The sequence below is a fragment of the Camellia sinensis genome, chromosome 1 (assembly GCF_055761805.1).
Source record: "Camellia sinensis isolate YWXY chromosome 1, ASM5576180v1, whole genome shotgun sequence".
Taxonomy (NCBI): domain Eukaryota; kingdom Viridiplantae; phylum Streptophyta; class Magnoliopsida; order Ericales; family Theaceae; genus Camellia; species Camellia sinensis.
In genome coordinates, this window is record NC_138961.1 from 63,882,260 (window position 1) to 63,901,680 (window position 19,421).

Below are 19,421 nucleotides of genomic sequence, written 5' to 3' on the forward strand. Positions count from 1 at the left end.
TTTCCGTTGTTGTGCAGTGCCGCATTGTTCTTCAAACTAGGGGCAACTTTCCAGTTGTGGGGATCTGGGGTTGTGCATCTCAGTGACAGATTTTCGGCGTGTCCAATTCTGATCCACATCGAAAATAGTTTTGAAAAGTTTTAATAAAAGTTGACTTTGTTCAAATCAATCTTTTTACGACTAAGACCATTTTTGGACCCTAAGTGGAAAATTTTGAGTACCATAACTTTCAATTTCATTGATTACAAAATAGAGTTCTCCTGCTCTTGCATTACCATCGAGGTTGCTTATTTTAGTACATTCATAAAGAAAACTTGAAAATGCTAAATAAGCAATAAATTTGGGGCATAGTTGAATCAAGTATCTCTGTGTCCCCTCCCAGAGCTGGACGGAGCATCTGATGCCAAGCTGGGCCCAACCTGTGCCTCCTCATTGAGCCAATCCACGCACTCATCGGACAAAGTGCAACTGAAAGTTGAAGCAGGGGCCAGGAGCTCTCTAGTCCTCCATGCCGTGGCATATCGGGCAAGCTGTGCGCCCCGGATCGGGAAAGCGGCTGGGTACTCAATCCCCTCCGGTGGGCAAGTCTGATCATGGCCAAACTGACGCAAGAACCGGAACGGAAAATAGAATACGCAGTGGGTTAGACCAATCAGTTGGATCCCAATCAGCCGGGACATACTATAACTCATTGCCGGGAGGTTGAGCCAAGGACAACGCCAAGCAATGCCGTCTGCGGACAAATTGCACATCCAATCGAACCACCACCTTTCGTCAAGAGCATTGACAAGGCGCTGCCGAAAGAAGTAGCCTCGAGCTGAATAAGCTGGGCAAGAGTCCACAACCTGCAACTTGTCCATTAACCATACCTAGGGGAGGGATGGAAAATGAGAGAATAAAGAACAGAGAGATGTACGATGAGAGAAAAGTAAGACAAGGGTTTTGTGAGAAAAAAAAAAACAGAGCCTGAGGGTCGAGTGATGTGAGCAAATATATATGTAAGGTCAGGTGGGAAACATTACCTGCAGTAGTAGTGGACTCCCAGCAAACCTAGTCGCCTCCCGGCGATAGACAGAATCTAAGCCCATCAATGTCTCGGCCAAGGTCATGGCAATACAGCTCTTCCCTTCTCTCAAACCTTGGGCGACTTCAATCAGGCGAATGCTAGCCCCGCCGGAGCCCGAGGAAAGCAGAAAGTGAGACAACAAACATAAGCAGAGGGCGTGTTGCCGGAAACCCTGCCAATAATGGTTGCTGCGGTCACCGGCGTCGGAAAAACGATGGATCAAGCCGAGGATGTCCAGTTCCCCACTGCAGATCAGAGATCGAGCGTCATGCGCCGTGAGCCCACACATCCGCCCTAAAGCCTGGGCGTGACCAAAACGGAGCTGGGGCAAGATCACTTTAGAGCATTCAGACTCCATCAAAACCTGAAAATCTTCGAAAGTGGGGCACATCTCTTGGCCGCCGAAGCTAAAACACATGCGTCACTGGATTCCAGAACCTTGCCGCGGCATGGAGAAAAGGAAGCTGTAGCGGAGTACGGCTCAGCGTGAATAGTGCATTCAAGCCGAAACCCCGGAAATTCAGCTTTTCCGAGCCATCTAGAGAAGAGATCCAAGATATGACATTTTCTGCGAGAAACGCCTCCATCTTTGTCTAAAACTAAGGTGAAATGAATGTTCCCGAAGTTGAGGCTTTTATAGAAGGAAAAACACTATTCACGGGGACACGTGTCAAAAATCTGGTGGCTGCAGGACTCAATGGCCGGCCGGCCACCTTTTCTGGCTGGCCAGCCATTTACTTTTTGCAGAACTGGCCGACCAGCTGTCTCTCTCCACAAAAATGGCCGGCCGGCTCCCAGGGATGGCTGGCAATGCTGCAGTGTATCTCCTTGGCCCCTTTTTTTTTTTTACTCTTCGAAGGAAAGTTCCAAGCATTTCCATGCAACGGGAGAGTCAAAGGCCTTCATCTCCCTCTGTTTCGGATGCGTTCCGATGCTCAGATCGTCATAAGTACACTTTGTTATGGTTGAGTTTTGTTTATCGAGTTGTTGTTTTTGCTTATCGAGTTGTTTGTCGAGCGGACGTGTTTTGTATTTTTGAGTCATTGCTCTCTGTTTAAGCAATTTTTGTTAAAGTCTTGTTTATTTGTGATGTTGCGTTTTGCTTATCGAGTTGTAAACTTTCTAAGGTCCTGTTATATCTTAGTAAGTTGAGTTGTTTAGTTTGTTGCGTCGGTTCACTACCTGACTTGGTGATTACACAATGCGCATTACCATTCAATTTCATTTTTGTGCAAAATAAATGATGCGATACGATGCTAAAAGTTTAAAATACAAACACCTTTTCAAAAGCTATTTCATTTCATCATGCTTTACAACAAACAAAGGTACAAGTTTTACAAAAATAAAACTGCCTAACAATGTGCAAAGTGCTACAAACTACTAGTAAAAAAGAAAAATAAAGCAGGAAATAGCAGCATCAAAGTCCTCGGGAGCGGGAACAAGAAGCACGCCTCATCCTCTTCTGCGGGACAATCTCCGCACCATCATCATCATCTGAGTCGGAGTTGTCATCCTCAGGATTCCCCTCAGCCTCGCCTCTATTCCCCGAGCCAAAACCGGAGCCCCCCTCCTCAGCAGATGTCTCTGACTGACGGTCGGTAGCCTCCTCCTCCTCCTCAGCATCCTCCTCCTCCTCATCAGGCTCCACCTCCACAACGTGAGCCCTGTGTCTGCGGACAGGCCCCCCTCGAGCTCCTCGAAAAGGCCTAGATGGCCCGGCTCCTCGGGAAGGCCGAGATGACCCCGCCCCCTGAAAAGGCCCAGATGGCCCAGCTCCCCAATGAGGCCCAGGTGGCCTGGCCTGCGGCTGACCGGACCATGAAGGCATCTGAAAACAAAGAGTTCAATTCAAATACATCAGTCCAAATGTATACATCAGACGCAGATACAAGCAAAAGCTACATGAAGTGGGTGCATGTAAATACAGTGTCCAAGTGGGGTGTGTGTTAGATGTGCTCTACACAAGTAGTCTATCGATGCAGTAGAAATCAGCATGTCATCAGAAGTATGATAAATGCCAGAAAACTGAAGGGTACCGGATGCCCGCAACAGACAATTGTGCCTCCCTACGCAGGACCATGCCTTCGAGTGTGGCCACCAGTCCAACCACCTCCTCCATGTACCCTCGCGATGGCTGCAAAAATGAGCTCATAATCATCAGTGAACAGAAGAGTGTCTAAACATCTGAATGATGAAATGAAAAAAGTGGAGCATACCGGCGGTGAGTCCGGATCAATGGCGTATCGATCACTGGGCATCGGAGGCTCTAGTGGAATCGGAGTCGGAGAGCTAGCCCCATACTGCCACGCCATCAACTCAGTAGGCATATCTGGCCATCCGGGATGAGGATGAACCGACGGAGCCGGAGGAACCGGTCTACTCCCACCCCTAGATGTACCGGCCCTGCTAGTAGAAGGGGCGTCTGCAGCCCGAGCCCGAGCCTGGCCCGAGGATGACATACCGGCAGGCCTCATCATCGGGATATGAGCTCCCGTCAATGGAGGCATCAAATATATGTGACGGTAAGTGGCGTAGTCCCCCTCCTCAATATATAGCAAAGCATCAGTACCCAGCATGGCGCCGACTACCTCCGAGTAAGAGAGCCTGTCAGCGGTCCGCATACTGGCTAGGGGTACTGCGGGAATATCCTGAGAAAGATACCCCCATACCTGGCGCAGAAAGCGCTCCCCCAGGAACCATACCCTGCCAACCGGCCCTTCGAGCAGGACCCTATACTGGGAGATGTCCGACGCTCCGGTGTACTGAAGTCGAAGACCATCACCCAAGGACACCCAGGGCTGCCATGTGATCTGCAGATGATGAATGCATAAACCGATTAGAAATCGAGAATATACAGAGCAAATCAAAGATGAAAATGAAAAGAACTGAAAGTTCTGAGGTACCTCTGAATGTCGCACAGTGTCAAAGTACTGTCGCAGGCGAATGAGGGTCTCTCGAGGTCTCGGCCGGTGCGGGCCCTCGAACACCAATGAATATGGGGTCATGGGAATCCCTACCACCTCCAGCTCTGTGGCTAATGATGGGAAGTATACATAGACCCATAGCTGAGAAAAGCAATGCAGAATGTAAGTATGAAATGCTGAGAGCAAAATACAGACTGTAAAAGTGCGCTGTGTGTGCAATGTACAAGTAATGAGAAGCAGAAATGTAAATCAAGGGGACAGAAAGTACCTCCCAGGCTCTCCAGTAGCCGCCAAGTAAATCTCCCCGCCCGCGGGAGGTCGCGCTCATATAAAAGTAAAGGGTAGCCAGGCCGGCGCCACCCCAGTCATATCGATGGACTTGTGATAGGTCGACTAGAGCGCTCAGCAGGTATAGCCCAACGGTGTTCCCTCTGTCGGCGAACAGGGTAGTCCCGAAGAGGAACATCAGGAAACCACGGGCGTACTGCTCTGTCTCCTCGGGACTCTCAGGCACCATCTCCGCCCGCCGGAAATGGGAAGAGAACCAAGTGTATCGGACTCTCCCTGAAACCCTATCAACAGGTGGGCGAGCCCCCAATAAATACATCCAGGCGGCCTCCCACTCGCCCATATCCTCATCGTAGGGGATGGACCAACCTCCGACGTCTAGGCCGGTCAATACAGCAAAGTCAAAAGGGGTCATGGTCATATCCCCGGTAGTAGAGAAATGAAAGGAATTGGTGGTGTCCCACCATCTCTCTACCAAGGCTGCCATCAGCGTCCTCCTGGCAGGACAACGTGACAACCCGACGCAGAAGGGTCCAAATCCTGCCAAGTCCACTAAGTCTCGGACGGCCTCCGGGAGCTCGGCATAACAATCCCGCGCGATGGTAGAACCATACCCCCGCACACTACGGGAGCAAACCTGCATTCAGAATGAATACATGTGTCAATATTGAAATGAATGGGCTGTGTGCCAATGAGATGAAATGGGCTGTGTGCCAATGAAATAAGTGGGCTGTGTGCCAATGAAATAAATGGGCTGTGTGCCAATGAGATGAATGGGCTGTGTGCCAATAAGATGAATGGGCTGTGTGCCAATGAGATGAAGTGGGCTGTATGCCGATGAAGTGAAATAAGCTACATGCAAATCTACCTGCGCTGCGTGTTCAGAAAATTTGAAATTTGGGCTGCGTGTTCAACTTTCAGTTAAATTGTGGGCTGCGTGTTCACTATCTACCTGGGCTGCGTGTTCAGAAAATTTGAAATTTGGGCTGCGTGTTCAACTTTCTGTTAAATTGTGGGCTGCGTGTTCACTATCTACCTGGGCTGCGTGTTCAGAAAATTTGAAGTTTGGGCTGCGTGTTCAACTTTCTGTTAAATTGTGGGCTGCGTGTTCACTATCTACCTGGGCTGCGTGTTCAGAAAATTTGAAGTTTGGGCTGCGTGTTCAACTTTCAGTTCAATTGTGGGCTGCGTGTTCACTATTTACCTGGGCTGCGTGTTCAGAAAATTTGAAATTTGGGCCGCGTGTTCAACTTTCTGTTAAATTGTGGGCTGCGTGTTCACTATCTACCTGGGCTGCGTGTTCAGAAAATTTGAAGTTTGGGCTGCGTGTTCAACTTTCTGTTAAATTGCGGGCTGCGTGTTCACTATCTACCTGGGCTGCGTGTTCAGAAAATTTGAAGTTTGGGCTGCGTGTTCAACTTTCAGTTAAATTGCGGGCTGCGTGTTCACTATCTACCTGGGCTGCGTGTTCAGAAAATTTGAAATTTGGGCTGCATGTTCAACTTTCAGTTAAATTGTGGGCTGCGTGTTCACTATCTACCTGGGCTGCGTGTTCAGAAAATTTGAAATTTGGGCTGCGTGTTCAACTTTCTGTTAAATTGTGGGCTGCGTGTTCACTATCTACCTGGGCTGCGTGTTCAGAAAATTCGAAGTTTGGGCTGCGTGTTCAACTTTCTGTTAAATTGTGGGCTGCGTGTTCACTATCTACCTGGGCTGCGTGTTCAGAAAATTTGAAGTTTGGGTTGCGTGTTCAACTTTCAGTTAAATTGTGGGCTGCGTGTTCACTATCTACCTGGGCTGCGTGTTCAGAAAATTTGAAATTTGGGCTGCGTGTTCAACTTTCAGTTAAATTGTGGGCTGCGTGTTCACTATCTACCTGGGCTGCGTGTTCAGAAAATTTGAAATTTGGGCTGCGTGTTCAACTTTCAGTTAAATTGTGGGCTGCGTGTTCACTATCTACCTGGGCTGCGTGTTCAGAAAATTTGAAATTTGGGCTGCGTGTTCAACTTTCTGTTAAATTGTGGGCTGCGTATTCACTATATACCTGGGCTGCGTGTTCAGAAAATTTGAAATTTGGCCTGCGTGTTCAACTTTCTGTTAAATTGTGGGCTGCGTGTTCACTATCTACCTGGGCTGCGTGTTCAGAAAATTTAAAGTTTGGGCTGCGTGTTCAAATTTCAACTAGTGTGGGCTGCGTGTTCACTATCTACCTGGGCTGCGTGTTCAGAAAATTTGAAATTTGGGCTGCGTGTTCAACTTTCAGTTAAATTGTGGGCTGCGTGTTCACTATCTACCTGGGCTGCGTGTTCAGAAAATTTGAAATTTGGGCTGCGTGTTCAACTTTCTGTTAAATTGTGGGCTGCGTGTTCAGAAAATTTAAAGTTTGGGCTGCGTGTTCAAATTTCAACTAGTGTGGGCTGCGTGTTCACTATCTACCTGGGCTGCGTGTTCAGAAAATTTGAAATTTGGGCTGCGTGTTCAACTTTCAGTTAAATTGTGGGCTGCGTGTTCACTATCTACCTGGGCTGCGTGTTCAGAAAATTTGAAATTTGGGCTGCGTGTTCAACTTTCTGTTAAATTGTGGGCTGCGTGTTCACTATCTACCTGGGCTGCGTGTTCAGAAAATTTGAAATTTGGGCTGCGTGTTCAACTTTCTGTTAAATTGTGGGCTGCGTGTTCACTATCTACCTGGGCTGCGTGTTCAGAAAATTTGAAGTTTGGGCTGCGTGTTCAACTTTCAGTTAAATTGTGGACTGCGTGGTCACTATCTACCTGGGCTGCGTGTTCAGAAAATTTGAAATTTGGGCTGCGTGTTCAACTTTCAGTTAAATTGTGGGCTGCGTGTTCACTATCTACTTGGGCTGCGTGTTCAAAAAATTTGAAATTTGGGCTGCGTGTTCAACTTTCTGTTAAATTGTGGGCTGCGTGTTCACTATCTACCTGGGCTGCGTGTTCAGAAAATTTAAAGTTTAGGCTGCGTGTTCAAATTTCAACTAGTGTGGGCTGCGTGTTCACTATTTATCTGGGCTGCGTGTTCAGAAAATTTAAAGTATGGGCTGTGTGTTCACTCTCGAATTCGGGCTCTGTGTTCGACAAATCAGTGTTCGAGCCGTGTGTTCTAATGTGGGCTGTGTGTTCGCAATTAATTGGTGAGCCGAGTGTTCAGAAATTCAAGTGTTGAAACTACATGTTCAAGATGTAAGCAAAGTACTATGTCATAAGCTAAACTGCATGTTCAAGCATGGCAAAGGTGCGAAATGTAAAATACAGAAGATGAGGTAAATACCTCTCGGGCCTCGTGAGAGAGATGCTGCTCCGGCTCTCTGAGAAGCAGATCCACGGGTGCTCGCTCGTCAAAACTGGTAAAGTGACGGAAGACAGCACGAGGGAGGACGTGTGCTGGCGGACGGTACCTCCTGGGAATAAATGGTCGGGTCCTCGGGGGTAGAGTCATGGGATCGAAATCATCTCCGGCACCTGGAAAACCTCCACCGTGGGGAGAATTGCCCGCCATTTTCTAGAATCTGCAAAAGGGAGCAAAAATGAGCAAAATGAGACAAAATTGGAAAAAGTCAACAAAAAGTCAATGAAAAGTCAACAAAAAAGTCAACTCCCGAGAAAATATTCCAAATATTAAGATAAACTTACCTCAAGTGGTGAAAATGCAAAAAGAAGCTCCAAAGCCGGAATTTAATCGCTTCAAAGTGCTTGAAACTGAGTGTTTTTACGGAAACAATTTGCGCGGGGCGTTGGAAAACGCGCGTGAAACTCAGATCTGGAGAGGAAAGCGTTGTAGGAGGCAAGAAAAGGAAGGGGCCTCGGCTGCCTTTTATAAGCCTCAAGTCTTGGTTGAAGAGGCATGCCAAAAGGGAGCGAAAAAGACCAAAATACCCCCGGAAAAAGCACATGGCCGGCCGGCCCCTATTTCTAGCCGGCCAGCTATCTGCAAATTTTGAAAAAGACCAAAATACCCCCGGAAAAACCACGTAGATCTCTGCAAATTTTGAGGAAGATCGGAGTTCCCAGGGCCTGAAAAAGTTCAAGAAAAGTACACTTCCGGTCGCGAAATTGCTCCGTCGGGACTTCGGCTTCAAGTTCTGACATATGCTTCATCATCACTCATCAAAATCAAAGTGTATCCTTTTTAAATGAGTTGTAACCTTTCAGGGAAGTGGATCGGAAGCCGTGATCGAGTTACCTTCGCCGAAACACGCGTTTCCGTACTCGTTGTTTCATGACAAATGAACACCCTGATTTATGCTCGTTTTGTACTATCATGCACATTATCTTGCATTCTCATGAGCATACTTGCCTTGTCATGTACATTTCTTGATATTGGCATACCTCTATGTTTGAGTATACGTTGTCACGCATGTTCCACTCTTGCATTGCGATGCATCCGCTCACCGACACTGCGTGTGTCGAACTTTCGAAATCACATTAAATACATGTTGTTAGCATATTGTGCTCGTTGAGTTTCTCTCTTTTGCAGGCACGATATTGTATGTACGGTTCAATTGAGGCTGGTGCGACCAGACGAATCGTGCAGGTATCGTATCTTCTCCGTGTGAGACGTGGCGGGGATGGAATAATCCTCCGCATTCTTAACTGCATGAAATGTAGTTGTTGCTTTGCATTCTTGCTTAAAACTGTTGCATCTATTTGCGAATACTTGCTTCATTACAGCTCGCTGCATTTGCATGATCATTGAGTTACCTTCGGCTTCTTGCATATCATTTGCATTTTGCCCCCTGCCTGCGGGCATGCCTGCGGGCACATCTCTGTTTATCCTGTCTGTTTGTCTAAGTCTTTGGCCTTGTCAAAAATGGGTCGTCTCTGGGCTTTGACATTCACTCCCGTCACTTATGACTTCCGAGTTCTGTCAAAGAGGGGCAACTGTAGACACCCCATTTTTGATCGACCTTAAGACTCAGACGTCACCGATTGAGCGCTTGGTGATGTTGCATAATGTGCTCGTTCAGAAGTTTCAGAGTCGCGGCCGTGAGCCCTGCCTCCGGACTTCCGAACCTTCTTCTGTGCCTTGTCTCGGTTTGCGAACCAGACTCGGTTTTCTCTGTTTCTTTTCCTGAGGGGAGGGAGAGGTCCCGTAGACCATCTCTCAATGTTCGTAGGCTACATTTGGTGGCCGTAGGCCATTTTTCCCATTTCGGAGTCCGGTTCCCGGTTTTCGGAGCCGTCAGGCCGTGTGCCTCGGTTCGGGACCGCTTAACCGTCTCCGTTTGCTCTGATTTTTGGCATACTTCCTATTTGCTCCCTTTTGAGGGACACTGGGGGTTGAGAAGCCCACTTCGTGGCCGAATGCCACTTTCGGTGCTTAACAGCCCATTTTCGGGATCCCGAACTGCGCGTTTTGGTCCCCGAGCATTCGTTTTGCAACGGTTTTCGTTCATTTTTGGCAGGTACCTCTGTTTTATCACCAGGGAGGTCACTGAAGGGTGGGAGGCCAGCAATTGTTGCAGCAGCCATTTATACATCCTCCGACGCCCTCCGGCGCCCGTTTATCACACTTTCGGGCTAATGTTGAACACCTTGGGCCCATTTTCTCAAACTTTGAACCACATATCTGTGATGTACACACATGAGAGGCCCCTAAAAGTTCATGGCCGGCCAGTAATTCAACTTGACCCTTTTGACCCCCTCCTTCCGGGCTAATGTTGAACCCCTTGGACCATTTTTCTTGAACTTTGAACCACATATCTGTGATGTACACATATGAGAGGACCCTAAAAGTTCATGGCCGGCCAGTAATTCAAATTGACCCTTTTGAACCCCTCTTTTCGAGCTAATGTTGAACCCCTTGGACCCACTTTCTTGGACTTTGAACCACATGGTTGTGTTGTACACACATAGGGGGACCTCACCAGTTGGTGGCCGGCCAGAAAATCTCATTGAACCTTTTGACCCCTAGCCGGCCGGCTAGGGGGTGTGGCCGGCCGGCCACCTGCAACAAAAGTACTAGGCCGGCCTGCTTCCTTGCACTATACACTTTACAGCTGTAGAGCTGTTTCCCCCAGACAAGATCTTTATCTGGGGGATATTTCGTGGGGGAATATTACTCTCCTTTTCCCCCACCTTTACACCCCTTCTTTGGCCTATATAGCAAGCAAGCCTTGTAGTATTTGAGGGTTAGAAAAATTCTCCTTCAAGTCTCCATACTCAACTCCATCTTCATCCTTCTCAATTCTTTGAAAAACCCTAAGTCCCTAACCATCATTCCTTCTGCACCACCAAGCTCTACCACCACCACCTCATTTCCAGCAACAAGGAAGGTTTCTCAAAGGCTAAAGAAGCTGCAAATTCATCCAAGAAGCAACAAAAGTTTGAATCTTCAAGGGTAAGTAATACTTTTACCCTTTTGACCCTTTTTCTTGATCTATTTCTAAGCCCCACTTGCTTTTTGTTTCAAGCTCCAGCCCTAACTGAAAAGGGCCCTATTTTGAGCTCATCTTCACTTTTCATTAAGGGATCAACCCTGTTTGAGCCCTCCATAATACACTTGCTTCATTGATCCTCTTATATGTCATAACTTTGCATGCTATTTTTGGTCCATGAGCAATTTATTTTCGAGCATGTTGTAAACTGACATTAGACTTATTTTGAGCCCCTCTTCAACATTGGAGAAGGGCTCAACATTGTTTGGTGCCTCCATGTGTCACTTGTAGTTATATCCCTTATTTGGCCCCATTTTTGCATAAATTGGCAGCCCCCTTTGCTTCTGTTTTTGGACCTTGGTCCGAACTGAAAGTGGCCTTATTTTGGCCTATAATTCATGTTTCATTAACACTTTTTTTCTGTTTGGTGATTATTTTGTATACTTCATGTTATAGCACCTTTTGAGCCTCATTTTGCATCACATTTTTAGCATATTTGTATACTGATTTTGAGGCTTCCATATACTGTAAAAATTCATATTTTTGGTCCCTCTTCAGTGTTGTAGAAGGAAATTTTTCAGTTTGGGTTTTGCTTATATCACTTGCTTCATTACCCCTCTTTTGGCCCCTATTCTTGCTTTCTATTTTTCCCCTACCTATGCTTGCTGTTTGGCCATGTTTATAACTGTGAAAGTGCCTTTTCTGCGACTGTCTAGCTTCTGTCTTTGCATTGCATGTCCATATTGTGCATGTTTGGCATAGCTATAGGCCATTTCGGGTGCCTAATGTTGCATTTCGGGACAATTCCATGCATTTGGTATCATTTCGCTTCATTTCGGGACTGTTTTCCCCCATATTTTGTTGCTGAAATTCTGTTAGAATGATTGCCATCCATTTCATGTCATTTCATCACATTTTATCATCGCCTCGGTTTGCGTGCCCGTGTGCACGCATTTCGAGACACTTCATTTTTATCCGCCGGCATCCTATGTGAGTGTGGCTGAGGCTCACTCATGTTGGTATAAGCCCATTTGTCATTTCCATGTCATTACATCACATTTTGCCATTGCCTCGGTTTGCGTGCCCGTGTGTACGCATTTCGAGGCACTTCATTTTTATCCGTCGGCATCCTATGTGAGTGTGGCTGAGGCTCACTCATGTTGGTATAAGCCCATTTGTCATTTCCATGTCATTACATCACATTTTATCATCGCCTCGGTTTGCGTGCCCGTGTGCATGCATTTCGAGGCACTTCATTTTTATCCGCCGGCATCCTATGTGAGTGTGGCTGAGGCTCACTCATGTTGGTATAAGCCCATTTGTCATTTCCATGTCATTCCATCACATTTTGCCATTGCCTCGGTTTGCGTGCCAGTGTGCACGCATTTCGAGGCACTTCATTTTTATCCGCCGGCATCCTATGTGAGTGTGGCTGAGGCTCACTCACGTTGGTATAAGCCCATATCACATTTGCATCTCATTCGCATTGTTTCTGTCATCGCCTCGGTTTGCGTGCCCGCGTGCACGCACTTCGAGGCATCTCATTTTCATTGCATTCTGTCATCGCCTCGGTTTGCGTGCCCGTGTGCGCGCACTTCGAGGCATCTCATTCGCATTGTTTCTGTCATCGCCTCGGTTTGCGTGCCCGTGTGCGCGCACTTCGAGGCATCTCATTCGCATTGTTTCTGTCATCGCCTCGGTTTGCGTGCCCGTGTGCACGCACTTCGAGGCATCTCATTTTCATTGCATTCTGTGATCGCCTCGGTTTGCGTGCCCGTGTGCGCGCACTTCGAGGCATCTCATTCGCATTGTTTCTGTCATCGCCTCAGTTTGCGTGCCCGTGTGCACGCACTTCGAGGCATCTCATTTTTATTACATTCTGTCATCGCCTCGGTTTGCGTGCCCGTGTGCACGCACTTCGAGGCATCTCATTTTCATTGCATTCTGTCATCGGCTCGGTTTGCGTGCCCGTGTGCGCGCGCTTCGAGGCATCTCATTTTTATTGCATTCTGTCATCGCCTCGGTTTGCGTGCCCGTGTACACGCACTTCGAGGCATCTCATTTTCATAGCATTCTGTGTATGTTAGGATTGCATCTTAGTTGCATTTCATGCATATCATGCATATCGCATCGTGTTCGGGATAGGAGTTAGCCCGGGCACGGGAAACGAGGTACATTTCGTACTCCGAGTGACGGAATGTGTCTCAATTCCCCAGTCACCGACACTCCGGATTATCCATGATGGAGTTAGGTTTTAGCTGTAGTTTCATGTGCATTCATCGTATATTGAGTTGTGCATTTCGACTCCTCGGCCATCATGCCTCGGTATGTGTGATTGGTGGCACGAGGATCGAGACATGCATATATCTGTGCAAATACATTGCTATGCCCCTTTCCTGCTCTCTGTTGCAGCAAAACGAAGAATTAGCAACTTTTCGGGGTTTGGCACGCATTTCAAGAACATGTGTAAATAGAGGCTAATTGGGGCATTCCGGTGGATTTCCGCGCAAGACAACCCGGACATGCATCATCCATCAGAAGCAAGGCAGTCCCTAGCTTGCACGCCAGTTTTATTTTCTTTCTTAGTTAATTCATTAATTAATTAGGATTTTGTAATATTTCGGACTGTAATATTCTTTCATTCGGGACTGTAATATTTGGACTGTATATTTATTCGGACCCTCTCTGCGAGGGCACAACTGTAATAAGTGTGGGTGAGTGTGATGTATGTCTTCCAACCCCACGTCTTTCTCCCTTTTATTTATCCGCTTATGATGGTTAGATTAGGGCATATTTAAATTAGCATACAGTATGGCAGCATGTTTGCATTCATTCATCTGTATTGCATGCACCGGGCTCGGCGCACCATACTAACTGCATCGTACTTTCAATTCCAAGTTGAATACATGGTAGTTGTAGCATTTTACATACCATCTTAGAATAGCCGAGCCTGCTATAGTTGCATTTTGCATGTGTTGCATTAGGCATTTCTGTATACTTAGGATTCATGCATGATTTCTAATAAGTGTCTATTTTGGCTTGGAGTACTCGGTGAGTTTTATGCTTTAGCATTCTTGCATGCGTGTGAGTGTTGCCATGAATAGCATGCTTACCATGAGGCTATGTGCTTATGTGATATAACTGCCTGAATGCCTGCGGGTGAAGGTTGGGTTATCTGGATTGGAATAAATCATCAAATGTTTCAAGCCTACCTGCGGGTAGCAAACCATTTTCAAAAAAGCGAACATGAAATGTTTTTGTTCCAATTCAGGTGATCTAGTCTATACTTGTATGCTGTGCGCATCACATAGTAACCTAGGCTAATAAACCGGAATAAGAACGCACAATGTTTTCAAAAATAGATATCATGGTTAGTAGAGGCCGATCTTTGATCGGGCGAGCGGGGGTGCTCACGAAGTGACCTTCCCCAATCGTACCCAAGTTCCCGAGCCGAGGCAACTTTGGTGATGACGGACACGTGGCCTTTGGCACCGAGTCAGGGTTTCCTAAATTTCCCATTAAAAAATATTTAGGTGGCGACTCTGTATCTGGCAAAGCAGTCCATGTTTGGCACTTCTTTCAAAAATCTGTTTTCTCAAAACAATTTGCTGGATTTGGACTCTTTGGTTCAGATTAGGAACCGTGACATTCAAGAGTCCGAGCTGTAGTGACCCCAAATGAACAGAACGGGAGCTAACCCTCCCGGGGCGTTCGGGGGACGTCTACAGAAGTGTGGTTCAGACACATTAGGAAGATGATAACCATTTCCTCTCGCGTGTATCTCACTTCGTGGGAAATTCTATGCTACAGTCTATCATATGCATTTTTTAGCCTCCGTTTGGAAAGTGGGTTGGATTTTTGACTATTTTAGTCTGGGACTAAAAAGCTTGATTTGGGAAGGACTTTTTGACTTTTGGACTTTTTTTGTGAGAGAGGAGTGTAATGATTATGGGTTGGATTTGATGTTTTATTTTTTGTGGCTAAAATAACATATTTTATTTTTTGTGACTATTTTAGCCCCTAACCCACCAAAACCAACTTCCAAACTATGCCTTATTATGATTTTATGTTTACGGTTATAACTTACTGTATTATTAATTATGACACATTATAATATTAGTTATAAAATTATTTTATTTATAATTTAAGAGTTGTTTGGTTACAACTCATGTAATATTTGATTATAACTCAAATTTTTTAATTAGTTATGACTCCTATAATATTGAGTTATGATATTTGTGATAATTAAATTTATAAATGGTATAATTTGCACACAAAAAAATGTACGATAACATTATCCCTTCATATATATATATATATATATATCAAGAATTAAAAATATTAGTCTCAAGTTAAAATAATAAAAAAAACTAAAAAACTAATCCAGATCTTAAACGAAGCTTATATTGTAAAGTTGTGGTACATGATCATGGTTTCATCCATGAGAAAGGCAACAATAAGGGTGTTGTTGAGTTTGATTTTGAGGTAAATTAGCAGTCAAATTAGTCATTATATTCTCTAAATTGGGAATGGCTTCCCTTCAGTCCGTGATCAGATTAGAAAGTATTGTTAGGCCCGTGGAGGCCCACCACGGGTCTTGTTTTGATAATCCAAACCGTTGAATGTGTAGAACTCGTCGAATATTATATGCTTGTAAAAAATCACGTTGATCCGATATCGATAGCTACGTGATCACTTCAGTTTTTTGTAAGCCGTTTATTTTTCACTGTCCATTTTTTTCATACAAAACGAATTTGATCACATAACTATCGATATCCGATCAACGTAATGTTTTACAAACATATAGTACTCGACGAGTTCTACACATTAACGGTTCGAATTATCAAAAACGGGACCCATGATAGACCTGCTAATATATATAACAGAAAATGATGTGTACTTATCCAAACTCAAATTTCATTCCTTAGCTAGTCACTAATACTTTACGGAGATATAAGTGAGAAAGATGAAAGATTGTAACATTTTCCTTTGGATTGTTACACAAAAGTCATTTAAAATATCTCCCCAAATTGACCAGCCAAGGTCTGGCCAGGAAAAACGCACTATATATAGCGCGAATAACATTCGATATTAAGTCACAAATACACCGAATACTAAATTGTGCTGTGTTGCATGTTTATCATGGGTTCATCATCCATGAGAATTGCAGCAATTGTTTTTTACCTTTGTTTTCTCACCTTTGCAACATTTCATAATTGCTTTTGCAATGGAAACTCCAGTATTGTTTGCTCCAAAACTGAAAAGCAAGCCCTTCTAAAATTCAAGCAAGATCTTAAAGACCCTTCGAACCAGTTGTCCTCTTGGGCTGGTGACGACTGTTGTCAATGGTCCGGAGTTGTCTGCGACAACTTCACTGGCCATGTCCATGAGATCCACCTTGATAATGCTGATTGTAATTATAATGGAAATTATCCTGAATATGAAGCTTGCTGGCTTTATCACTAGTTAGGAGGTAAAATAAATCCTTCTTTGCTCGATTTGAAGCACCTCCGTCATCTGGACTTGAGCGGGAATTATTTTGGAGGGATTCGCATTCCTAGTTTCATTGGCTCTATTGGAAGTTTGAGGTACCTCAACCTGTCTAATGCCGGATTCAACGGGGCCATTCCTCATCAACTAGGAAATCTCACTATGATGCGTTGTCTGGACTTGAGCGGGAATTATTTTGGAGGGATTCGCATTCCTAGCTTCATTGGCTCTATTGGAAGTCTGAGGTATCTCGATCTGTCATATGCGGGATTTAGCAAAGCCATTCCTCATCAACTAGGAAATCTCACCATGAAGCGTTATCTGGACTTGAGCTGGAATTATTTTGGAGCGACTCGCATTCCTAGCTGGATTGGCTTGGCTCTATTGGAAGTTTGAGGTATCTCGACTTGTCTAATGCCGGATTTAGCAGAGCCATTCCTCATCAACTAGGAAATCTCACCATGATGCGTTATTTGGACTTGAGCAGGAATTCTGTTTTTCTTCAAGGTACTTTTCCTGAAACTGAACTACATTTACGCGGTGATAATTTACACTGGGTTTTAGGTCTTCTTTCATTACAACCCCTTGATATGTCATTGGTAAACCTTAGCAAAGCAGTGGATTGGTTAGAGGGGATAAGCACGTTTCCTTCTTTGGTAGAATTGCACTTGGCTGAATGTGATCTCAAATATTCTTCTCCTTCAACTACCATTAACTTTACATCTATACATATCCTCGACTTTTCTGTTAACTATTTTGGACCTTCAATACCTAAGTGGATTTTTAGTTTGAATCATCTAGTTTCCCTAGATATCAGTGGTTGGAACTTTTATGGCCCAATTCCCAATGGTATTCAAAACATTACTTCTCTCAAAGAGTTTTATGCTTCTGGAAATAATCTGAATTCACCATTGCCCAAGGAGTTGTTTAACCTCAAAGACCTCGTTTCTCTAGGCTTAAGCTTCAATAACTTTCAGGGATTAATTCCAATTGGCCTTCTAAACATGACTAGCCTTAGAGATCTAGATTTATCCAATAATTTTTTCACTTCCTTGCCAAATGGGTTGTTGTCTAGTCTTCGCTGCCTCGAGTTGGTCATTCTCAACCAGAATCACTTGCAACTGCAAGGTGTAATCTCAGGAGCCATAGGAAACTTGACTTCCCTCATTAGCCTTGACATGTCACACAATCAACTTGAGGGAAACATACCAAGATCATTGGGAAAATTATGCAAGTTGAAGGCAATTGATTTATCATATAACAAATTGGGTGGAGAGCATAGTTCTAAATCGCGGTATCGGGTAACGTAATGGTATCGGTCGCAGAGTATCGGTATCGGTAGTATTGACCGGTACGTATCGGGAATCGGGTGTCGAGGCCGTGAAATTTTAAAAATCATTATCAATCCCTGTAAAACTCAATTTTATGTGTTTTTTGGCCCTTTCTGACTTAATTTATCACATTTTTATCAAAATTTTGATATATAGGAGCACTTTTAGCCTTGATTTTGATTTCAATATTTATTTTTCTTGTCTTTTTTCCCTTGCTCAACTGAGAAAAAATATATATATATATATTAATATAAACAGAGGTATAGGTGTATAAACAAATAAATAAAAAATAAATAGAACTAAACAATGGCTTAAAAAGGTACATAACAGTGGCTTAAAAAAAAACCTAAACAGTGGCTTAAAAAAACCTATCCTCTCTCTCTCTCTCTCCCTCCCTCTCTCTCTATCTCTAAAAAATTTAGAACGGTGGCTTACAAAGGCAATTACGAAACAGAAAAAAAAAAATGAAATGCGAAACATAAATAGAGCATAGAAAGAAGCTTGCAAGTTGCATAAGTTCTGTGGCTGCCCACTTTTGTTAAAGCTCCACCCAAGAATATAGTGGTTGGTTACTAGTAAATAGTCCAGTAGAAGAAGAGAAACCAGCATACAAAGAATCCAAAAGAATTGAAGAAATATTGATGTGTGTTGACAAGAGAGGTTGGTTTGGTTTTGGACTTCGAATAGGAGCCAACAACTCAAGGTGAACAACAGAACAACAATAACAAACAGAACCAGAAACAACAAAACAGAAACAGAGCACAAAATAGAGCACAATTTCATCCGTACCAGTGATGGCAAATCTGTATCGGAACTGTATCGCTTCATGTATCGAATTCAGGCCGATACGTATCGGGAATCGGACGATACGGCTGTGAATTTTATTCCCACCGGTATATCGGTCCTTATCCGAATCGGTGGTCCAATTTTCCAGTTCGAATCGGCCGGTACAGTACGTACCCGCTGATATTTAGAACTATGGTGGAGAGATAACAGAACTTTTCAGAAGTTTCTCCCATTGCATGTTATGTGGATTAGAGTCAATGTCGTTAGAGAACAATTATCTTGGTGGTCAATTTCCAAATGAGATTGACCAATTCAAAAATCTAACCTACCTTTCTCTTCGAAACAACTTTATTTATGGTCCCATTCCAATGTCGATCGAAAGATTATCATCCTTGGCAATGTTAGATCTTTCCTATAATCATTTGAATGGAACTCTTCCTGAAAGTCTTGGGCAACTTGCAAAGTTAGGAACTTTAGATCTTTCATATAATCAATTGAATGGAACTCTTTCCTGAAAGTCTTGGGAAACTTATGATGTTATTCCATTTAGATGTATCTCATAATTTGATGAAGGATGTTGTCTCTGAGATTCATTTTGCCAATCTCACAAGATTAAGTTACGTAGATGGAAGTGGGAACAGTTTAACTTTGAAAGTGCTTGATGGTTGGATCCCCACTTTTCAAGTTAGAACTTTGATGTTGGCCTCTTGGCAATTAGGGCCGCAATTTCCAGCTTGGCTTCAATACCAAGGACAATTAGAAACATTGGACATATCCAACATAGGAATTTCTAATTCCATTCCGCAATTGTTTTGGCCCAAAATTTCCAACCTTTGGCAATTAAATCTCTCTCGTAATCCAATTCGTGGAGAGATTCAAGAAAATTTGAGGTTCTCATTAGTGCTCCTGTGGTTGACCTGAGTTTCAATAACTTCAAGGGTATGTTACCATTCATCTCCTCTGTTGTGGAATCGTTGGATCTGTCAAAGAATTCTTTTGTAGGATCTATCTACCACACCTTATGTGGTCTGATAAGGGAACCAAATAGACTATCTATTCTTCATCTTGGAAACAATAATTTGTCGGGAGGGATTCCTAATTGTTGGAAGAATTGGCCATATCTGCGAGTCTTAAACTTGGAAAA

The 19,421-nt window shown here is 44.3% G+C and overlaps 1 protein-coding gene across 1 annotated transcript; it reads left to right on the forward strand.

The window, feature by feature from the left end:
• The first annotated feature begins 16,624 nt into the window (after positions 1-16,624).
• On the forward strand, positions 16,625-19,198 carry LOC145799087 (uncharacterized). The gene is made up of 2 exons (XM_082888658.1): positions 16,625-17,461; positions 18,851-19,198. Exons 1-2 carry the CDS (start codon positions 16,625-16,627, stop codon positions 19,196-19,198), a joined length of 1,185 nt encoding a protein of 394 aa, XP_082744784.1.
• The last annotated feature ends 223 nt before the right edge of the window (positions 19,199-19,421 follow it).

Coding starts and splice junctions, on each gene's coding strand:
- LOC145799087 (XM_082888658.1), top strand. CDS start 16,625: ATGCGTTATTTGGACTTGAGCAGGAATTCTGTTTTTCTTCAAGGTACT. Junction 17,462..18,850: donor GTTCTAAATCGCGGTATCGG/GTAACGTAATGG, acceptor AATTTGATGAAG/GATGTTGTCTCTGAGATTCA.